The following is a 21,810-nucleotide window of genomic DNA, read 5'->3' on the forward strand; positions in this document are numbered from 1 at the left end:
GAATGGAAGAGAGGATTTCCTCAGAAAATCCTTCTGGAAGGAATGCAAGGAATTTCCTCCTGCCCCACCTGCACCTCCTTCTGCCCCACCTGCACCTCCTTCTGCCCCACTCTGAGCCCCATTGTGTGAGCAGCTCTGGGACAGGGTTCTCATCCTCCCCCAGCACAAGGCAGCCTGACCCATGGGTTCTGACTCGATCTCTCTAAAGGCTTTTCCCACCTTTCTGACTCTGTCTGTGCCTCAATCGGTGCTCAGTTTCCTGCAGCTGTGGGTAAACTCAACGAGGGATGGCACCATGAGTGCTCAGGGAGGAATCTCCCTCCCTAGCCCGAGTTTAAGAGATCCATCCATGCAGAAATCACTCGATTCTCTGCTCTGTCACCACTGCCCAGGAGGCTTCATCAATGGTGGGATGAAAGTTGGCATAAAAGCATTCACAATCTGACTTCTGCACCCCTGGGAATGCGGGGCTCACCCCTCACAGGAGTCAAACTCCTCACTGCTAAAATCCTTTCACAATTTATAAAACATCCTCTCCTGACTAATTATTTTCCCTGTAAGGCTGAGTAGTTGTGAAAGACCTTCCTGCAGCAGATCTCATCTCATGCAGAGCGCTCCTGCACTGTGTGGTGGCATTTAAACGCCCCATAAGAAGGGGCATTCACACCTCTCCTTCCTGCCCCACAGAGGCTCTGCAGGAACGTTTCCCTCTGCCTGGACTCCCTTAAATAAACCAGCACCACTTCCCCACCCTGTCTGAGATCACTCCCAGGCCCGTTTAGCTCCTGGGGCCAGCCCAAGGCAGCCCCACAGCAGCTGCAGCTGGACACGGGGGTTCACTCAGGAGCTCTTTGCATTATCCCCTCTGGCACAGCAGAGCAGCCAAATGAGGAGGAGGAGGAGGAGGAGAAGGAGAAGGAGAAGGAGAAGGAGAAGGAGAAGGAGAAGGAGAAGGAGAAGGAGAAGGGGAAGAAGGGGAAGAAGAAGAAGAAGAAGAAGAAGAAGAAGAAGAAGAAGAAGAAGAAGAAGAAGAAGAAGAAGAAGAAGAAGAGGAAGAAGTAGCACAGAATCACCCTGGGATTCCTGGGGGACCCTGTGCAGGGGGATGCAAAGGCATTCCCTGGCAGCCTGGAGGGAAGATGCTCTGGCAGCTCCTGTTTGAGTTTGGATATAGAAGATCTGTTTCAATATTTGTGTTTAAGGCAGAATGATCTGGGCTTTTCTGGGCTGCTTTCACTGCCAGCTCTGGACAAACACGAGCTCCCTCTGGCAGTGCTGCTGTGGGGGCAGTGGGGAGCAGTGGGGACCACAGGGAGGGTGCCCTGTCACCCAGAGCTGCTGCCCTCAGACCCTTTTCCTTGTTGGGGAGAGGTGTGCTCACCATTTATCCACAGCAGGGTTGGCACATACTGCCCGTGGCTGTGCCAGCTGTGCCAGCTGTACCAGATGTGCCAGCTGTGCCAGACGTGCCATGGTGCCATCAGTGGCTGTGACAGCCACCTGAGACAGCTCCCCTCAGAGCAGGGCCCTGCACCAGGGCCAGACACCCCTGAGGAAGGTCAATCCCTGCCACTGTCCACCCTGCCCAGGTGGGTAAATGGGGCGAAATCCCTCAGGGTCTCTGCTGCCCACAGTGACCCCAGGTGTGTCACAAAGTCTCTGTTCCCAGCCCGTTGCTTGAAGGAGTCAGAGCTCTTCATTTCTCATTCTCCAGGTTGTTTATTGTTCCTTATCTATACAATATTTTCTCCTGACCTGCAGAGGTCTGTTCAGCAGGTCAGACAGAGGCACACTGACAGCCCTCAGAGACAGTGTCATGTTTTTATACTAAAAACTACATGTGCAATATTTACAATTCCTTCCCGATACCTATCACCTATGTTAGACAGTGAGCTTCTACTCTAAACCAACCCAAAAGTGCCACCATCACAGCAGAAGATGGAGGCCAAGAAGAAGAAGGAGAAAGGCTGGATGTGCCCAGATTCCTCCATCTTACTCCTTGAACCCCCGTTCTAAAAACCCTAAAATCTATTTTTCACCCTGTAATAAATATTATTCTACTTATACTTTCATGGCTTGCAGATCCTCACATAAGGTTGGTAACTTGCTCCATGGGTCATAATCCAACCCACAGGGGCATTCTGGGCTCTGTGCCAGGGTCTCTGAGCCCCTGGCAGGGGTCTGGGCAATCCAGGACAGACAGAGGGATGTCCTGAATTCCTGAATTCCAACAGAAACCTTCTCTTCCAGCATGCAGAAGTCACTCCCTGAGCACAGGGAGCTGCCAGAGCTCTCCCCTCCAGGAGAGGGTGGTGTGGTTATTGCTGATTTCATTCCTGCTGGAAAACTGCAGTTTGTACAGCTGAGCCCAAACCTGCCACCGCTGGGCTGGCAGACGTTCCCAGAGCTGCTTTTTGGCACCCACAGGCTGCTGGGCGCCTGGCACAGCCTGGCTGCCCTGCCTGGGCTCCCAGCTCTGGGAGGCACAACCTGCCTGGCACAGAGGCGTTTCCCCAGCCTCTGTGCCAAGGGTATTTTTGGGGAAGGAAAGGATCGTCATGGGGCTTTTTCACAAAATGGAGGAAAAATAGAGGTGCAAATGATTAAAAAAAAATAATAATAATAGTGACAAGAATAGATGTGAAGTGAGGATGGGGCTCCCTGCCAGCAGAGAAGATGTGCTTACAGCACCCACAGGGCAGAGATCCAGGAACCACCTCCACAAAGCACTGACCCCACACACAGGTCTCCAGGGCAGGGACATCTCCAGGTGACCCCAAGCCAGGTCCTGGTGTGTGCACAGGGTTCTCCTCTGGGCCTGGCAGGCCAGAGCAAGGAGCAGGGGGCTCCCAGCATGTCAGAGCCCAGGACATCCCTCTGGCTGCCCTGGATGGCTCCAGACCGTGCCAGGGGGCTCAGAGACCTTGGCACAGAGTCACAGACACCTGTGCCTTTGATTTTAGCCCATGGAAACAATTCCCAGCTTTGTGTGAGGAGTTACAGGCCATGAGAGTTTGAGTAGAATGATAGTGAATTTATCACAGGGTGAAAAAGTAGAATTTTGGGGATTTAGAATGGGGGATTCAAGAGGCAAGATGGAGGAATCTGGGCGTGTCCTGTCTTCCTCCTTCTTCTCCTTCTTCTTCTTGTCCTCCATCTCCTGCTGGGATGGTGGCACTTCTGGATGGGTTTAGAGTAGAGACAGCAGCAGAAGGAGTGTTGGGGCTGCACTGAGCTTGGTGCAGCAGAAGGGAGCAAAGGGAGCCCATGTTCCATGGGGAAATGAGGCTTCAACAGCCCTACAGAAACACAGAGGGCAGCTGTGCCCAGCCCAGAGCCTGCCCTGTGCAGCAGAAGGGAGCAAAGGGAGCCCACGTTCCATGGGGAACTGAGGCTTCAACAGCCCTACAGAAACACAGAGGGCAGCTGTGACCCACACCCATGGTGTGCCCAGGGCATGGATCCTGCCCACTCATGGTGTGCCCAGCTGCACTGCTGCCCAGCCAGGTCCAGCCAGGGGCACTGCTCGGCCCTGCCGCCTGTGCCCGTGGGACACAGCAGCACTGAGTGCCAGGCAGTGCCAGCAGTGGGTGCCAGGCACAGGCTGAGTCCCCAGCTTGGGTGCTGCTGTGCTGATCCTCAGGGCTGGGCACTCCTGCCCTGGGCAGCCCCAGCCCTCCCAGCCAGAGCCAGTGAGGCCAGAGCCGCTGGGGCACTCTGAAAAACACCAATCACTTGGTTTAAAATGTTAAAACTTTAATAGTAATAAAATGGTTATAAAAATAGCAATACAAGTAGGGTAATAATAATTTGGACAATTTGGATTAGGACAATATGAGACCATAAATACAAAGAGTTGTGGATGCCCGGGTACCTTTTCTGGGCAGCACAAGCCCGAAAAAGGCCCCACGTTAACAGAGGATTAACCCTTAAAAACAATAACCTGTTGCATATTCATACAGCTCATCCATGATGCATAAATTCCATTCAAACACAGGATTCTGGCTGGGCAGTGTCAGCTCCTTCCTCTGAATCCTGACGGCATCTCCAGGGCTGAGTGAGGCAGGAAGAAGTTCAATGCTCCCGATGATGGAGCAATAAATTCTCTTTCTCTGAAAGATTCAGGTGTCCTGTGGCTGCTATCTGGTGTGAGTCCTTTTTTAGCAAAAAAGTATCTTACATAGCAGAGTTTCTATTTTAACATTTTGTTATAACCTAAAACTGTATTTGACACACTACGTAATTAATGCAGCATAACTTTCTAACACAACACATCTAATATTCATTTGAATATTTGCCAAAAGCCAATCATAAAATAGGCATTTTTCACAGTCACAGCTGGGGCTCCGTGAGCCTGGCGGGCTTTTCCAGCCTCAGTGGCTCTGGGATTGGGGTCACTGCAAGAGCCTCACGCTCCCTTCTCCACGTGCTTGGCAAGAGTCAGGCTTTGACAAGAGCTTGACCAGAGTCAGGTTTTCCAAGGCAGAACTTTGTGCAGAGAGGGCTGGGGATGCCTGAGGAGGAGGAGAGGGGTGCCCTGTGTGCACAGCAGCCTTCAGCTGGGCAAAGAGAGGTGCAGGGGATGCCCTGTGAGGCTGAGCCAGAGCAGAGGCTGGGCAGAGCTACAGAACAAAGCAGGGATTCATTCACAGCATCTCCTCCATGGATGCACCTTGGGCAGCACCAGAGCCCAGCCAGGGCTACACCCAAGATGAACCAAAATGGCCCCAAAATGAGCCCAAGATGAACCAAAATGGCCCCAAAATGCACGGCCGGGCACGGGCTCTGTCCCTGGGATCAGTTCTGCTCCATTTGCACCTTGCAGTTCATTGTCCCATTGCAGCTTTAGCCCAGGCACTCCCAGCCTGCTTGTTTTTCTCTCTCCAGCCCACGGGGTTTGTGCTCCTGGGCTGAGATTTGGGTCATTTGTCCTTGGTGCCCAGCTGGAGCAGGAATTGTTTTGTGTCCCTGCTCTGTGCACAGAGCTCAGCATCCCTGAATGTGAGCCCAGACCCACCCACTAAAGCAGCACAGAATGTGAAAGTTAGAAAAGCTGAACCTGAGGCATCAGAGGGACATGCCATGCAAACACTGCAAACCAAGCCAAAGAGCAGGAGGGTCTGGTCTCTGGGTCACTGTGCAGGCGGTGACTCCTGTACTCACCCCAAGTCAGGTGAGACTCAGGGGCAGGGGAGAGAAGCTCAGCAGCAGCTCAGAAATGTGATTGCTGCAGTGTGTGGGTCTGTGCTGCAGAGAATTTGGGCTGGAAGGGCACTGACAGAGGGGAGGAGGCACGGGGGTGGAACAATGAGGCAAATCAGCTCTGACAGGTCCCTCTGGGGCCTCCAACCTTCCTTCCTCCAAAGCCACCGAGGGATCAGAAACCTTTTCACATGCCCATGCTGTTTCTGAGGGGTTTGCAGCTCTGCTGTGTTGCCATGACACCAGAGAGTGGCAGTGAGGGGGGAGAAGGTTGGGATGCTGCAGGTGCCCTCCCTGCAGCCTCACCTGCTGCTCTGGCCAGGGCATGGAGAGCCCCCCAGGAAAGCTGCAGGGGTCCCTCTGTGCCACAGGCAAGGAGATTTTCTGTCCAAATATCCCCGAGGCATGACACAGCATCAAAAGCTGAAACGGGCCCTGCAGGAGCAGAGATTCTCTGGGCAAGTCGGGAATTTCCATTCAGTTCCTGGAGAAAACAACATCTTTATTTACCTCCCAAGGCCATGAGGCATCTTTTAACCATCAGAGCAGTCCAGTGGCAGTGCCCTCCTGCAGCAGTGCCAAACACAGCACACACATCCCAGGGCAGCTGGTGCTGGCATTGCAGTCCAGCCCCACCAGCTCATCTCCTGAAATGCCCCTGAGCTGCCACTCCTGACAGAATTCCCCTGGGAGGTGTAAATTCCTGCTATAAATACGTGAAAATAACCCGGCAGGGGCAGCACAGAGCTGCCTAAAGAGTATTTCTGGCTTGTGCTAAGGAGTGAACTGGGGACTTTCTCTGCTCCAGCAATTTTGATAAGTGTGGGGATAAGGCCAAGATAAAAATAATTACATGTGATAGTCTCCTGGTTCACCTGCTCCTGACTAACCTTTGAATAAAAATTCTCTAAAAGATGCTGGGAGTTGCAGTCAGCACAGATTTGCTTCAGGTGTGATTTAGAAACGGTGGAACACTCCTGAGTCCCTCTGAATGCAGCTCAGGAATGGTGGGGAGTTCAGCCCAGCAGGATGATGGATTGTGCTCCCACAGCATCACAAAGCTGTGATGAATGAGCTGCACATGCTGCTGCCTGGGACAGAAAGGAAGGGAACGTCCACAACAGCAGCAGAGAGTAATGACTGAGCAGAACTTAGGAGAAGAGGGTTGCTCTGTGGCAAAATGGGTAGGGAAATGCGCTGGGAAGGTGTTAAAATATAGAAATCACAGCTGCGGGAGATGGCACCTGTCCGCCTGGAGCCCACCATGAAAACCCCAGACTGGTTTGGGTTGGAGGGACCTCAGAGCCCACCCAGTGCCACCCCTGCCATGGCAGGGACACCTCCCACTGTCCCCAGTGTCCAGCCTGGCCTTGGGCACTGCCAGGGGTGCAGGGGCAGCCCCAGCTGCTCTGGGCACCCTGTGCCAGGCCCTGCCCACCCTGCCAGGGAACAATTCCTCATGGCCAAGATCCCACCCAGCCCTGCCCTCTGGCACTGGCAGCCATTCCCTGGGTGCTGTCCCTGCAGGCCTTGTCCCCAGTCCCTCTGCAGCTCTGCTGGAGCCCCTGCAGGTTTTGGGGACCCTGGGCTGTCCCAGCCGCAGCCTGGGGGTCACTGGTGAGTGAGCCTGCAGACCCAGCCCAGCCCTCCCTGCCCAGCACAGACACACGGACACTGCACGGGAGCTGACAGACAGGTTTATTGCAGGGTTCATGGCAGGGCTCATTGCAGGGTTCATCAGAGGGTTCATCAGAGGGTTTATCGGGGTCAGGGGCTCCTGCTCTCCCCAGGCTGGTCAGTGGTACTTGTGGGCCAGGGCGTGGGCCACCACACCCACGAGCTTCTGCCAGGCAGCCTGGCACACAGGGCTGAAATCACTGCCCAGGTGGGACGCCAGGACGATGACCAGGATGTCCCCAAGGAGCTGAGGAGAGAGGGACAGCTGGGTCAGTGCTGCTGGGAGCTGCTGGTCAGACAGAGAGAGCCCCGGCCCCAGTCCCTGCTCAGCCCCTGCCCAGCCCCAGAGCAGAGCCAGCAGCTCGGGCTGTCCCGGCTGGGGCTGACCTGCCAGTCCCGCTGTCACCAAGGCTCTGCTGGCACTGGAACCCCCTCAGCAGCAGCAGCTCCTCCTTTGTGTCTCCCTGGTGGTTTCTGTGCAGATTTTCCCCCTCCCCAGTCCCTGTCCCCCCCAGACCCCTCCTGCAGCCCAGATTTCCTCCCCCAGCTTCTCCCTGAGGCAGAATTGCCCTCCTGAAGGGCTCCCACACCCTGCACACTCCTCCTCCTCCTCCTCCTCTTCCTCCCCAGCCCTGGCTAGGGGCATGGCTCACTCCCTGCTCCCTGCCACAGCAGAGACCTCAGTCTTCCCACAGACAGCTCTGGGTTTGGGAAACCAGTATTTGTTTCATAAAATAAAATAAAATAAAATAAAATAAAATAAAATAAAATAAAATAAAATAAAATAAAATAAAATAAAATAAAATAAAATAAAATAAAATAAAATAAAATAAAATAAAATAAAATAAAATAGAATAAAATAAACAACAGAAAGAAAGAACCTCAAACTAGTTTCCCATTTTTGGAATGCTGAAGCATTTGGATTTGACCTGAAACCCACCCTGAAAAATACGATATTTTTTTCCTTTTTTTCTTTAGACATAAAAGAAAAGAATGATCCTTTTTAAATTGGAAGTGTTGGAGGAGGAGGAGGGAGTGTGCCATGCCCCGTGCTGGGCAAGGCAGGACCCTGCTGCTTGGTTCTGCCTGTCTTGCTGTGGAACTTGGATTTCCTGAAATGCTCCGCTGAGCTTCCCTCTGCTCTGAGCCAGGTTATCCTGCACCTTCCCCTGGGGCTGTTCCCCACCAGATCTCCTCAGGTAACCATCCCTCCTGCAGGTAACACCAGCCAGCCTCCTCCAGGTGTTCCCTCCATACCTGCCCCTCCCTTGTGCTGTGCTGGCACTAAAGATGGGACTTTTGAGGGAGAAAGTCACAGACAGCGTTGTAAAACCCTTGTACAAACCATGACCTCTCTCCGCAGGGATTGTTCCCCAGCAGCCCCAGGAATGTCCCTGGGCAGAGCAGCCAGGCCTGGCTGGGCCTGCAAGCACAGCTCACCCTGAAGTTCTCGGGGTCCACGTGCAGCTTGTCACAGTGCAGCTCGGACAGCTTGGAGTAGGTGCCCTTGAGGTTGTCCAGGTTCTTGATGGCCTCCCCGAAGGAGGTGAGCACCTTCTTGCCGTGGGCACGCACCTTGGGGTTGCCGACGATGGCCGTGGGGCTGGACAGGTTCCCGAAGTCAGAGAAGAACCTCTGGGTCCAGGGGTAGACGATCAGCAGCCTGGGGAGACACACGGGCAGGTGAGGCCGCCGGAGCCAGGGCTGCCCTGCGGCGCAGGGCCCCGAGCAGCTGCACCCACCTGGCCAGGGCCTCGGCGCCGCATTCCTCCACGTTGACCTTGGCCCACACGCCGCTGATGAGCTGCTTCTCCTCGGCTGACCAGTGCACCATGGTGGCTGCAGGGGCACGCCGGGCTGAGCCGAGCCCCAGCCTGGGCCGGGTTTTATGGCCTGGGCCAGCCCCGGGCCGGCCCCTGCAGCGGGGCCATTGGCTGGGACGGCCGGGGGTCCCCAACGGGGGTCCCGTGCAGTGGTCACTCTGCACCGAGGTGTGGTCATTGAGGAGAGCCTGTGAGCCCCTTAACAGGCCAGGCCAGGACACAGGAGCTGCTTATCTCTCTCTGAGAGCCCTGGCTGCTGTTCACCACAGGCAGGGACATTGCACCCATCCCTGAGCAGGCACAGACCCCTCTGAGAGGTGCCTCTGGTTATCCTGAGCACCAGAGCTCTGTCCCCTGTGAAGCTCTATCCCATCTCTGTGGGGCAGCTCCTTCCCCTTCCAGCGTGGCCATGCAGAGCAAGGGCTGCAGGAGCCCCAGCAGTGCTCCATCCCCACTGGCCACGAGCAGGGGCTCAGGGCTGGCTCCTGTGAGCTCATGTCCCAGCTCTCTGCACACTGGGCTCTGCCTGGCATCAGTGAAATGCTGAATGCTCCAGATGCAGGCCCACGCAGAGGGGTTTGCCACCAGCAAACCCTGCAGGTCCTGCCCTGCCCAAGGGCTTGGGTGTCCTTGCACCACCTGGAGCTCCGCTGGAGCTGCTCAGAGGATGCTCAGGCTCTGCTGCCAAATCTACATTAACCCCAATATCCTTCTCCTGTAACACAACTTGACCTCTGATTTATTTGTGCCTTTCAGAGCAGGAGGAATTATAGTTGGACTTTGGAGTCCAAATTCTGAGCTGAACTTCAATGATCGTGGTAGGTCCTTTCCAACTGGAGATATTCTAAGACAGAGTGTCAGAATGTTTGGGTTGGAAGGACCATGAGCTCAGCCATGCTGCCTGAGGCCCACCCAGACATTGTCCCCTCAGCTGTGCCAGGATAAGCTCCCTGCAGTGCTGTGGGGAGGAGCAGGGACCTAGCAGCATCATCCGTTCCTGCCTTCAGCCACATTCCTGAGGAGCACTGAAACAGCCTTGGAACACGGGTTTGCTGCTGCAGGTTCTGCTGTGGGCCCTAAAACCTGTACAGGCTCAGCTCAGGGATGTCCAGGTGGTGGGGGAGCCCCAGTTCCCCATGCCCCTTTCAGCCAGGCCAGGCTCTCCTGGGGGAGAGGTTTGGATTGCCCTGGCACACCCTGGAGCTGCCAGGCGTGCAGCCCCCTCACCAGGAGCAGTGCCCCGGGGAGATTTCTGCTTTTGTTTTCTGCACAAAGCCCAAGGTAACACCATTCTTCCCGAAATCAGCCCAGGGTTTTGATGCCAAGGTGCCAGGGTCAGTGCACTGTTCTCCTGTTGTTTCCCAGAGGGTCTGGCTGGGCTGAGGAAGAGCTGCTGTGTCCTGCAGACTGGGGACGGTGGGTGAGGGCATGACCAGGCTGCAGCAGAGCTGCAGGGCTGACCAAGCTCCTCTCGCACATCAGCACTTCCTCCAGGGACCATCTCCTACTCAGTGTCTTTTGCACTGAAAATATGGCAGGAAAAGCAATTGAAAGAAAGCAAATAACAAGGGAGCTCTCCAGCCTGACAATATCTTTCCCCTCCACTAGTTGTAGACTCTTTTGAGTGGAATAGGAATGAATAATCGTCATTAGATGTGCTTACATTTGCCTTTTCTCCAGACAATCCAGTCCCCAGAGCTGGGGTCTGGACCACGATGGCAAATGAAGCCGAGCTCAGCCTGGCACGGGCAGGAAGAGGGGATGGGCAGGGAAAAGGCTGCCAGGACTGCCCACCCTCCTGCAGCCCCTTATCAGCCCCCGCAGGAGCTGGGCGCTGCCAGTGCTGCTCTGGGCACCGCCCAAGGGGGGCTGGCACCCACGGGGACGCTCTGGCACCATGGAATGGCAGCGGGGAAAGCAGCAAGGGGAGAGGGCACCCCACAGGATGTGTGTGCTGGGGGCACTCGGAGCAGGTGGGAAGGGAGGTGGGAGTGAGGCCACAGGGCAGCAGCACTGAGGGCTGCTTTATGGCTGCTGATGGGCTGCAGCTGATGGGCTGCTCCCATCCCGCTGTGCCTCGGGGAATGCCAGAGCCTTGGGGCCTGCTCGGGCTGTGGGATCATGGAATGATGGAATGGGTTGGGATAAAGGGACCCCAAATCCCACCCAGTGCCACCCCTGCCATGGCAGGGACACCTCCCACTGTCCCAGTGTCCAGCCTGGCCTTGGGCACTGCCAGGGCTCCAGGGGCAGCCCCAGCTGCTCTGGGCACCCTGTGCCAGGCCCTGCCCACCCTGCCAGGGAACAATTCCTCATGGCCAAGATCCCACCCAGCCCTGCCCTCTGGCACTGGCAGCCATTCCCTGGGTGCTGTCCCTGCAGGCCTTGTCCCCAGTCCCTCTGCAGCTCTGCTGTCCTTTTCCCCCCCAGACACATTGCTTGCAGGAGACCTGCTCATCCACACAGCTCCCTCCTTTCTGCCTGAAGCCCATGAACAATCACCTTCATGGGAAACCACTCATATCTGCCATGAAGCCTATTAAAAGTCTTTAAATACTTGGGGGTTTGGTGACTCTGTGCCTGCCCAGTCTCCCTGCAGGAAGAAAAAACTTTGGAACTTGCTGTGAATCATCTTCTCTCCCTCTCAGCGTGTACCTTGCCAGCAGAACAAAATGCCTCTTTCTTTGGGTGTCATGACTGCGAAAGGGCATTTGTGGATCACGGAGGGCTTCTCACACCTTCCTGTGGGTCAGGGGCAGAGAGTGAGTGCCCAGAGGTGTGGGTGAGGCGGAGACAGAGCACAGTGCAACCTGGCTGCCACAAACCCTGCTTTGAATAGCTTTGCCCAGCATTTCTCCTTAGAAGTGGTACATCCTTTGGGCCAAGCATCGCTTCTGCCTCGTCATGCTGTGTTCAGATGTGCTTCCCATGCCAAGAACAAACCCTACCCAAAGAGCCCTGCTCTGCAGACACCCAGACCCACCCAAAACTCCCATGCAGGAAATTAAGTCCCTGCTCTTGGCAGAATGGGGCCCCCCCAATTGCAGAGTGGGCGGCGCAGGGTGGGAGGGATGTGAATAAACAAAGTCTGCTCAGGCCTTGATAGCAAAATGTTTATCTAAAACCTGCCCCCACCCAGCTGGCTGCTGGGCCTGTGTGACTCAGCTGATTTTGGGTAGGTTTTATGCCAGGGATGAGCCAGGCTAGATTAAAGTCTTCCATTTGTTTATCTTCCCCCTCGAAAAACATGAATCCTCTCAGTTTCCCTGCTCTAGGAGAGACATGCAAGTTTTACAGTAAAATTCTGAGCAGTTCTCCATGCAAAGCCCCCAGTGTGACCCCGGGGGTGGCAGGACTTTATCTTCCCCCCCAAAAAAACATGAATCCTCTCAGTTTCCCTGCTCTAGGAGAGACATGCAGGTTTTACGGTAAAATTCTGAGCAGTTCTCTGTGCAAAGCTCCCGGTGTGACCCTGAGTGGCAGGACTCTATCAACCCCATATCTTCCCCCTCGAAAAACATGAATCCTCTCCATTTCCCTGCTCTAGGAGAGAAATGCAAGTTTTACAGTAAAATTCTGAGCAGTTCTCCGTGCAAAGCCCCCAGTGTGACCCCGGGGGTGGCAGGACTTTATCTTCCCCCCCCCAAAAAACACGAATCCTCTCAGTTTCCCTGCTCTAGGAGAGACATGCAGGTTTTACAGTAGAATTCTGAGCAGTTCTCCGTGCAAAGCCCCCGGTGTGACTCCGGACTCTACCAACCCCACATCCCGCAAGCACAATTTCCGGAGGGCAATCCCACAGGCACCACCAGACCCAGCCAGAAGGAAGGCAGGGGTATTTTCTGCACAGCCGGCCGTGCCCCCCAGCCCCGGCTGCCCCGAGGGACACACGAGCAGGCAGAGTTCACAGGATGAGCTTTATTTGGCTGTTAGAAGCGGTCGGGCAGCGGGTGCTGCGCGCTGCCGCGGCTCCTCAGTGGTACTTGCGGGCCAGGGCGTGGGCAACCACACGCACCAGCTTCTGCCAGGCAGCCTGGCACTCGGGAGTGAAGTCCTTGCCGAAGTGGGCGGCCAGGACGATGACCAGGATGTCACCCAGGAGCTGTGGGGACGAGAGCAGCCTCGGCTTAGCACAGCCCCACACAAGCGCTCACACTGCCCCCAGGGAAACCTACAGGAAATCTGCAGACTTAAAAACCTCCCCCAGTTGGTCCTTTCTAACCTGCACCATAAACCTGGTCTCTGCTCTTGCTCTAAATCCTGCTACCGTAGCCAAAAATTCTCCAGAGTATTTTGGAGTAAATTTTTCTTTGACCTTTCTGACTTCTCTCAAGCAGAAGACCCAGCTGAACTCCCAGCTCATCAGGACACAGCACTTGGCCCCACAGAGCACAAACAAGGACACAGAAGCATTTCTGTCAGCCCCAGCCCAGGGACAAATGGTGGGGTTAATTCCCCACTGAGACACTCCCATCCAAAGTTTTCTCTCTGTGGATCCTCTTTGACTCCTGGCATCCAGCTGCCATCTCCTGCTCCTCACTCATCTCTCTGTTCTCCTCTGTGCCAAACTTTGCTCTTGCTCCTTCTCTCTTCCCCCTTGGCTCTTCCTGCTCAACAACTGCTCTCACTTTGTTCTCCCCCTCCATTCCCTCACTGGAACCACATCCTCCCCTCCCCTGCCCCCTGCCCACAGCCCCTGTCACCTCCCCGCAGGCTGCACTGGCTCCCTTCCCTGCCTGTCCCTCTGCACCTCACCCCGTGCCAGCCCAGCCCCTCTCCCTCTGGCACTGCCCTGCTGGGGAAACCCCTCTCGTGCTGGGGATCAGGCTGGGGGCACCCCCTGTGCTGGGGAGGGCAGTCAGGGCAGGACTCACCCTGAAGTTCTCGGGGTCCACGTGCAGCTTGTCGCAGTGCAGCTCGGACAGCGCGGAGAAGGTGTTCTTGATGCCATCCAGGTTCTTGACGGCCTCCCCGAAGGAGGTCAGCACCTTCTTGCCATGGGCCTGCACCTTGGGGTTGCCGACGATGGCGGTGGCACCGGACAGGTTCCCGAAGGAGGCAAAGAACCTCTGGGTCCAGGGGTAGACGATCAGCAGCCTGGGGAGAGACGGACAGACAGACAGGGTCACATCAGCGCTCCCACGGCTGGAGTGTTCCTCTGCAGGGGCAGGGGCAGTCTGGAGCTGCACCTACCTGGCCAGGGCCTCGCCGCCGCACTCGGCCACGTTGACCTTGCCCCAGAGGCCGGTGATCAGCTGCTTCTCCTCAGCTGTCCACTGCACCATGGTGTCGGCAGGAGGGCTGCGTGTCGCACGGAGGAACTCAGGCTCGGGCTCCCGGGGATCGCACGCTGGGGAGCCGCTGCCCGGCCCCGCTTTTATGGCCGCGCGGGGCTCCTCCTCTGCCCCCTGCACCCCGTCATTGGCTGCGCCCGGGGGCCCTGGCACGGGGAGGGGACCCTGCATCGCCCACAGCAGGGTGGGGCCCGGGGCAAGGTGCCCGGCCCAGCCTGGCCTGCCTGCCTGGCCTCGCCACCCCTGATTCCCAGCCCTGCTCAGGGGCCGTTATCTCCCACAGAGCCCAGCACGGCCCGGGCACGTTCTGCTGCAGCTGCCCTCTGGGGAAGGTGCCAGCCCTGGTGCCCCGTGGGTGTGCCAGCCCCTGGGGCAGGAGATGCCAACCTGGGGCTCCTGGGTTCTCCCTCGGAATGCACCAGGTTCTCCCTCTCCCCTTCCTGCAGGAGCTGTCAGGCTTTGGCCTCCCTTTGCTTTCCCTCCAGCTCTTTAGGAGTTTGATTGACTTCAGGATGACACTGCAAAACCACGGCAAGGCCTCACAGCCAAGGGGAGCTCCTGTCTCCAAGAGCCTCTTGGCAAAGGTCAGGCAGGGCTGGAAGGAGATGTTATAACCCAGGGCAAACCAGCTCCCTGTGGGCTCACAGGGCATGAGGAGAGGTGGGAACACTGGGATTACTGGGATCCCACACAACCCCCAAATCCCTGGGGCTGGCACAGCCCTGCCAGCCCATGGAGTGCCAGCTGTGCCCCATGGGCACCTTGTGCCCAGCCCAGAGCACTCAGTGCCACCTCCAGGGGACACCTGCAGGGATGGGCACTGCGAAGCTCCCTGGGCAGCTGCTGCCAAGGCCTGAGAACCCTTTCCAGGAAGAAAAAACATCTGCACAGATAAACATCTTCCTTTCCAGGAAGAAAAAGCATGTGCACAGATGTGAGCTGACAGTGCCTGGCCCAGGGGTTCAGCAGCCCGAGGATCAGTGGTGCCCTGAGAGCTGGGAGAGGCACCTGGCTCTCTGCTCTTCTGCTCCTGTGCCCAGCTGAGGGGGTGCAGGAGGCAGACATGGAGCTCATGGGGCACGGGAATGCCCTGCTGGGGTCTGCATGACCCTGGAGCACAGCATTTGTATTTGTTCCTGCTCACTGCAGGCAGCAGGGGCTGGGCAAAGCACCCTGGCCAGGCTGGGGGTGACACTTTCCCTCTGCAGGCAGCGCTGGTGTTTCATGGAATCACAGAGCCCACACTGGGCTGGGCTGGAAAGGACCCAAAATCTCATCCAGTCCCATCCCCTGCCACAGGCAGGGACACCTTCCACTGTCCCAGGTTTTTTCCAAGTCCCATCCAACCAAGTGTTGAGGGTTGTGTCTGTTACCTTCTGCCTTTGTTAATCTAAGAATCTTGGGGTTTTAAAAAACCTCAAGCCAACAAAATCCCACATGCAGGAAGCTACAAGCCATGGCCCCAATCTCCCTGACACTTCTCCCGCTGCACATTTCTGTACAGTTCTACTCCACTCACTCTGTGAAGGTTTTCAAACATTAAACCGAGCAATGTCACTTGATGTCTCCAAAAAGTGCCAGAGTGTTCCTGTTTGTATTTTCTGTTGTTTTTTTGGGTTTTGTCCTGAACCCTGGGATCTCCTTCTGAGACAAGTTACACTTGCATGAAGAAGTCATGGCTCAGTTATCCCATTTGTGAGCATTGGCTCCCCCGGCCCCTGTCCTTCCCTCCCCGTTCCCACAAAGAAGCAGACATCTGCTGTTGGCTGGAGCAGCTGGTGTTTATTGGGTGCTTAGAGCCCAGCAGAACCCGAGGAGATTCCCCAGGAGCATCTCCAGGCAGGGAGGCTCCTCAGTGGTACTCGTGGGCCAGGGCGTGGGCCACCACACGCACCAGCTTCTGCCAGGCAGCCTGGCACTCGGGGGTGAAGTCCTTGCCAAAGTGTCCGGCCAGCACCACGATGAGGATGTCACCCAGGAGCTGCAGGGAGGGAGCAGAGCTGTCAGTGGTGCTGCCCCCAGACCCTCCCCAGCAGGAGCAGGAGCTGTCACTGATGCTGCCCCCAGACCCTACCACACAGGAGCAGGATCTATCAAAGGTGCTGCCCCCAGACCCTCCCCAGCAGGAGCAGAGCTGTCAGTGGTGCTCCCCCAGACCCTACCACACAGGAGCAGGATCTATCAAAGGTGCTGCCCCCAGACCCTCCCCAGCAGGAGCAGAGCTGTCAGTGGTGCTCCCCCAGACCCTACCACACAGGAGCAGGATCTATCAAAGGTGCTGCCCCCAGACCCTCCCCAGCAGGAGCAGAGCTGTCAGTGCTGCTGCCCCCAGAGCCCTCCCCAGTGCTCCCTCTGCTCTCTGGGCAGCTCACAGCACAGCAAGGAGCAGATTGTCCTGGCCCCATCCATGCACCAGGCTCTCAGCACAGCTCAGGCTCTGGCCAAGAGGGACCCCTGACTGTGCTGGAGCCTCCCCCAGCACCTTCCTGTGCCGGCTCTGCAGGGTCCTCCCTCCCCGGCTTCACGCTTTCCTTTCCCATCCCTCCCACCCTGGCTGTCCCTGGGCTCAGAACCCTTCTGCCAGAGCGGCTGTGCTTTTTTTCCCTTCTGGTTTACCCACTGCCTCACAGCCAAGCCCAGCTCTTCCCTCTGAACCCCATCTCAGCTCCTTCCTGTGGCTGCTCCAGGGTGTTTCTTCTGAGCAGGGCACACTGCTCTGTGCATTTCTGCCTCCCCTCACAGACCCCAGCCCCAGAGCTCCTCTCTGCTCCCCCCAGATATGACTCTCCTTTCCCCTCCTCTGCCCTACCCTCCACAGGCAGCCCCAGGGTTTCTCTCGAGGTCTCAGGGACTGTCAGACCCCTCTGAGCCCAGCCCCTCTGCCCAGCCGAGGCTGGAGCTGAGATGGCTCACCCTGAAGTTCTCGGGGTCCACGTGCAGCTTGTCGCAGTGCAGTTTGCTCAGGGGAGCAAAGCACTTCTTGATGCCATCCAGGTTCTTGACGGCCTCCCCGAAGGAGGTCAGCACCTTCTTGCCATGGGCACGGACCATGGGGTTGCCAGTGACAGCAGTGGCGCTGGACAGGTTCCCAAAGGAGGCAAAGAACCTCTGGGTCCAGGGGTAGACGATCAGCAGCCTGGGGAGAGGCGGAGGGACACAGACAGACACAGAAACATTGATATTCCAGTGACAGGAGTGATTCCCTGCAGGAGCAGGGGCAGGAGTGACTCCAGGAGTGACTCCAGGAGTGTTTCCCTGCAGGGGCAGGTCAGGAGCTGCACTTACCTGGCCAGGGCCTCGGCGCCGCACTCGGCGACGTTGATCTTGCCCCAGAGGCAGGTGATGAGCTGCTTCTCCTCAGCTGTCCAGTTCACCATGGTGCTGGCAGAAGGTTGTCCGAGCTTCCCTGAACAATGCCGAGGACGTGGCTGCCGAGGCTGCCCCGGGGATTTTTATACTCGGCTCAGGCTAATCTCAGTCCCCGGAGGCGCTGCTTGGGGCTGGGGAGGGAGCGGGGCTGCACGAGGGGAGATAGTGGCTTTGGCAGCTGTCCAGGGGGGAGAGGGGCCCTGTCCCCCCTTTGTCTGTGCAGGGACAAGCATCACCTCAGCCCCGAGCACAGGGGGAGCTGCCGGCCCGCTGGGGGCTCAGGGCTGCGTCCCTGCTGGGGAGCATCATCCCCTCTGCCCAGTGATCCTTCACGGTGCTTTGCACATGGAATCATGGAATCCCACACCAGTCTGGGCTGGGGGGCTCCTTAAAGCCCATGGACTGCCACCCTTGCCATGGCAGGGACACCTTCCACTGTCCCAGGCTGCTCCAGCCCAGCCCTGGGCACTGCCAGGGCAGCCACAGCTTCCCCGGGCACCCAGAGCCTCAGGGCACTCACCAGCTAAAAACATGAGTTTAAACTCCCTGAGAAAGAATTCCAAGGGCTTTTTAATTTGGGGATTATGGAGCATGGAGAAATCTGAAGGAAGTGTGCTGTGCTGGGCCGGCCCAGGGGCTGTTTGCAGCAGTGGCCACTGGTCCCAGCACCGTGCACCATGAGGCACTGAGGGGCTGAGCCAGCTGTCCCAGTGAGGCACACACAGCCCCAGGGGCCTGCCAGGATGGCAGGGTGGCTGAGCCTGGTCAGGACTGCACCAGCTCTCAGCAGGCCTGCAGAGACCTGGCAAGGACCAAAGGCAAGCACAGCCCAGACAGTGCCAGCCTTGGGCTCACCCTGGTGCTGCGTTCAATTTTATTAGAAAGAGTTAATTCTCAGTATGCTTGAAAATCCCCTGCTCTCTGCCTTGGGGGCAGCAGCCTGGCAGGGAGATTTGGGAGCTCACGGAGTTCTCTGGGACACAGGCTGGGAGGGGAAATGTTCATCTCGATGTTCTGAGCAGGGGCAATTTCTGTAGCTCTGTTTGAGTCTGCAGAGTCAAAGGGAGGAGATCTCCTTCCCCCAGTGCAAGCCCAGCAGCACCTGACAGCTCATGCCCAGCTGGTGCCCAGACGGAAAAGCAGGCCCTGCCCTCAGCCTGGGGTGGATTTCACTATGCTCAGGACCCTTCCCTCCTGCATCCTTCCAGGGCTGTTCCCTTTGGTGTGGATGGAAGATCTCTGAACTCCTGGAATCACAGGATCATGGAATGGTTAAGGTTGGAAGGGATCTTCAGGATATCTCATTCCACCCCCTTCTACTGGACCAGGTCTTGGCCACACACTTGCCCCCTTCCATGGACAAGGACCTTCCCTTTGGAGACAAACCATCCCAACGAGGGCCACAGGCAGCTCCAGTGAGGGCCCTCCTGCCCCAAGCAGAGTTCCTTGGTCCCTGATTGCAGCAGTGTCCCTGCCAAGCTTTACAGAGCCCTTATCAGCACAGTGGCATCCGTGACCAGGCTCTGCTCTGGAGCCAGGCCAGCCTCCATCCTCCTCCAGAGAGTGCAGGGCCTTGTGTCTTATCCAGCAGGTCCTGAGGGTGTCTTTGTTCCTATTTTAAAATGCCAGGATTGTTCCAGGCCAGGCTGGATGGGGCTTGGAGCAGCTGCTCTGGGAGAATGTGTCCCTGCCAGTGCAGGCAGCTGGAACTGGGGGATTATCCAGCCCAAACCATTCCTAGATTCCTTGAATCCGTGGCTTTGAGTCTGTCTGTGGGATGTTCAAGAAGTCTCATCCAGACCTCTGAATTCTTCCAGTTACAGACTGATACTGGTCCATTGATCTGGGAAGGCTGGAGAGGGACTTCTTACATGGGGAGGCAGAAACAAGAGGAGGGGGAATGGCTTCCACTGCCTGTAGGCAGAGATGGGAGATTGGGAATGAGGAATTGTTCCCTGGCAGGGTGGGCAGGCCCTGGCACAGGGTGCCCAGAGCAGCTGGGGCTGCCCCTGCACCCCTGGCAGTGCCCAAGGCCAGGCTGGACACTGGGGACAGTGGGAGGTGTCCCTGCCATGGCAGGGGTGGACCTTGCCTGCCTGGCTGTGCAGGGTAGAGGGGTGAATGCACAGCCCTGCTCTACCAGGAGAAAGGCTGAATATTTATTCCTTCATCCTCCTAAAACACCAGGATGTCTCTCCTTGTTACTTTGTACACTGTTCCTGGAAAAACATTGAAACTGAGATGCTTACATAGAATCTTTTTATTCCAGTGAAAATATGTGCTTCATTAAGTCAAAATGAGTAAAAAAAGGCTCTAACCCATCTGTGTGAGAGCTGCCCTCATCCCCTGCTCTTGGGATCTTACACATTTCAGATACCAAACTGACCAAGATGCACCAGTCCTGCACCATCACCGATGCAGAAATGCTTTTGATCAACATAACACATCAGTAGCAAACTGTGGAGGGGTAAATTCCTGCCTAATCAGTGAACCTCTATGAATTTATATGCTTGCAGGTATCCCAGGAGGAGAGGCCCAGGGCCCACGGGCAGCCACAGAGACACAGGACACAAAGAACTCCAGAAAATGAGGGTTTTATTGCCCGTTACAGACACAGGTGCCTCCCGAGGCCTCAGTGGTACTTGCGGGCCAGAGCGTGGGCCACCAGCCCCACCAGCTTCTGCCACGTGGCCTGGCAGGCAGGGGTGAAGTCCTTGGTGAAGTGGGCGGCCAGGACGATGACCAGGATGTCACCCAGCAGCTGCAGGGGAAGGCAAGAGGGAAATGAGGTCAGCAGAGTGCTGGGAGCCCTGGCCCTGCACAGCACCGGGACCAGGGAGCTCAGCTGCCCCGTGGGTGCTGGGGCCGGGGCCCAGGGAGGCTCTGCCAGCTGCAGCACAAGAGCCCTGTGCTGGCCGTGGGCATGAGTGCCCGCCTGCTCCAGCTCTGCCTCCTCACACATTCTCCAGCCGCTAGATATTGTTCTGCCTTTCCTCCTTCTGCTGTGAAACCCCACACCCACTTCAGCTGAGGGTCAGTGCCAGGCCCACCTTCTACATCCCCAGAGCCAGGCTTAAACAGGGGCTGGAGCAGAGGCCAACATCGTGCTCCTCTCCTCCAGCCATGCCTGCACGAGCCCCCAGGCTTTCAGAGAATCCCCCTGTGTGTGTCACCACATTTGTCCTTGCAGCCCAGAGCCCAGTATTACCCTGCACTATGGAATTCCCAGCCTTGCCCTGTCCCCAGCTCCCACTCCAGGCAGCCAGGTCCTGGTTGGTAACTAAAACACAAGTGAGCGATGCCTGTTGGAAACCCCCCAGGCACTGAGGGGCTCTGAGGAAGGAGGGACAGAGAGCAAAGCTCCAAGCACAGCTCACCCTGAAGTTCTCGGGGTCCACGTGCAGCTTGTCACAGTGCAGCTCGGACAGCTTGGAGTAGGTGCCCTTGAGGTTGTCCAGGTTCTTGATGGCCTCCCCGAAGGAGGTGAGCACCTTCTTGCCGTGGGCACGCACCTTGGGGTTGCCGACGATGGCCGTGGGGCTGGACAGGTTCCCGAAGTCAGAGAAGAACCTCTGGGTCCAGGGGTAGACGATCAGCAGCCTGGGGAGACACACGGGCAGGTGAGGCCGCCGGAGCCAGGGCTGCCCTGCGGCGCAGGGCCCCGAGCAGCTGCACCCACCTGGCCAGGGCCTCGGCGCCGCATTCCTCCACGTTGACCTTGGCCCACACGCCGCTGATGAGCTGCTTCTCCTCGGCTGACCAGTGCACCATGGTGGCTGCAGGGGCACGCCGGGCTGAGCCGAGCCCCAGCCTGGGCCGGGTTTTATGGCCTGGGCCAGCCCCGGGCCGGCCCCTGCAGCGGGGCCATTGGCTGGGACGGCCGGGGGTCCCCAACGGGGGTCCCGTGCAGTGGTCACTCTGCACCGAGGTGTGGTCATTGAGGAGAGCCTGTGAGCCCCTTAACAGGCCAGGCCAGGACACAGGAGCTGCTTATCTCTCTCTGAGAGCCCTGGCTGCTGTTCACCACAGGCAGGGACATTGCACCCATCCCTGAGCAGGCACAGACCCCTCTGAGAGGTGCTTTAGAATCACAGAATTCTCTGCCTTGGAAACCACTTTACAGCTCTTTAAAGCACTTTAAAGCTCTTGTTCTGCCCCTTCCCATGGCAAGAACACCTTCCACTATCCCAGGATGATCCAAGCCCTGTCTGGCCTTGCACACTTGCAGGGATGGTGCTGGTAAACCAGAGGTCACCGTGCTCTGACTGCTCCAGCTTCACCTTCATGCCATGGAATCATAGAAACATTGGAATATCCTGAGCTGGAAGGGACAGAACCCCAGGATCCCTGGGGGTGGAAAAGCCCTCCCAGCCTCAGGTTTCCAGGAATAGCTGTGTGGGATGCCAGGCTGGGCTGCACTGTAAACAGGCTCCTCTGCTCTGCCC

The 21,810-nt window shown here is 57.1% G+C and overlaps 4 protein-coding genes across 4 annotated transcripts; all 4 read right to left on the reverse strand.

Annotated features, from left to right (window-relative positions):
* Window positions 1-6,888: 6,888 nt before the first annotated feature.
* On the reverse strand, window positions 6,889-8,861 carry LOC132087371 (hemoglobin subunit epsilon-like). The gene is made up of 3 exons (XM_059493498.1): window positions 8,622-8,861; window positions 8,320-8,542; window positions 6,889-7,126 (listed from the first exon to the last, which is right to left on the reverse strand). Exons 1-3 carry the CDS (start codon window positions 8,711-8,713, stop codon window positions 6,998-7,000), a joined length of 444 nt encoding a protein of 147 aa, XP_059349481.1. The 5' UTR covers window positions 8,714-8,861; the 3' UTR covers window positions 6,889-6,997.
* Window positions 8,862-12,605: 3,744 nt separating this feature from the next.
* Window positions 12,606-14,155, reverse strand: LOC132087368 (hemoglobin subunit beta). Its single transcript, XM_059493495.1, has 3 exons — window positions 13,896-14,155; window positions 13,577-13,799; window positions 12,606-12,804 (listed from the first exon to the last, which is right to left on the reverse strand). The coding sequence occupies exons 1-3, from the start codon at window positions 13,985-13,987 to the stop codon at window positions 12,676-12,678; spliced, it is 444 nt and encodes a 147-aa protein (XP_059349478.1). The 5' UTR covers window positions 13,988-14,155; the 3' UTR covers window positions 12,606-12,675.
* Window positions 14,156-15,758: 1,603 nt separating this feature from the next.
* LOC132087369 (hemoglobin subunit beta-like) lies at window positions 15,759-17,518 on the reverse strand. The gene is made up of 3 exons (XM_059493496.1): window positions 17,282-17,518; window positions 16,910-17,132; window positions 15,759-15,977 (listed from the first exon to the last, which is right to left on the reverse strand). Exons 1-3 carry the CDS (start codon window positions 17,371-17,373, stop codon window positions 15,849-15,851), a joined length of 444 nt encoding a protein of 147 aa, XP_059349479.1. The 5' UTR covers window positions 17,374-17,518; the 3' UTR covers window positions 15,759-15,848.
* A 2,425-nt stretch (window positions 17,519-19,943) lies between these two features.
* On the reverse strand, window positions 19,944-21,288 carry LOC132087370 (hemoglobin subunit rho). Its single transcript, XM_059493497.1, has 3 exons — window positions 21,045-21,288; window positions 20,743-20,965; window positions 19,944-20,126 (listed from the first exon to the last, which is right to left on the reverse strand). Exons 1-3 carry the CDS (start codon window positions 21,134-21,136, stop codon window positions 19,998-20,000), a joined length of 444 nt encoding a protein of 147 aa, XP_059349480.1. The 5' UTR covers window positions 21,137-21,288; the 3' UTR covers window positions 19,944-19,997.
* Window positions 21,289-21,810: the final 522 nt, after the last annotated feature.

This window comes from Ammospiza nelsoni, chromosome 2, assembly GCF_027579445.1.
Source record: "Ammospiza nelsoni isolate bAmmNel1 chromosome 2, bAmmNel1.pri, whole genome shotgun sequence".
Lineage (NCBI taxonomy): Eukaryota > Metazoa > Chordata > Aves > Passeriformes > Passerellidae > Ammospiza > Ammospiza nelsoni.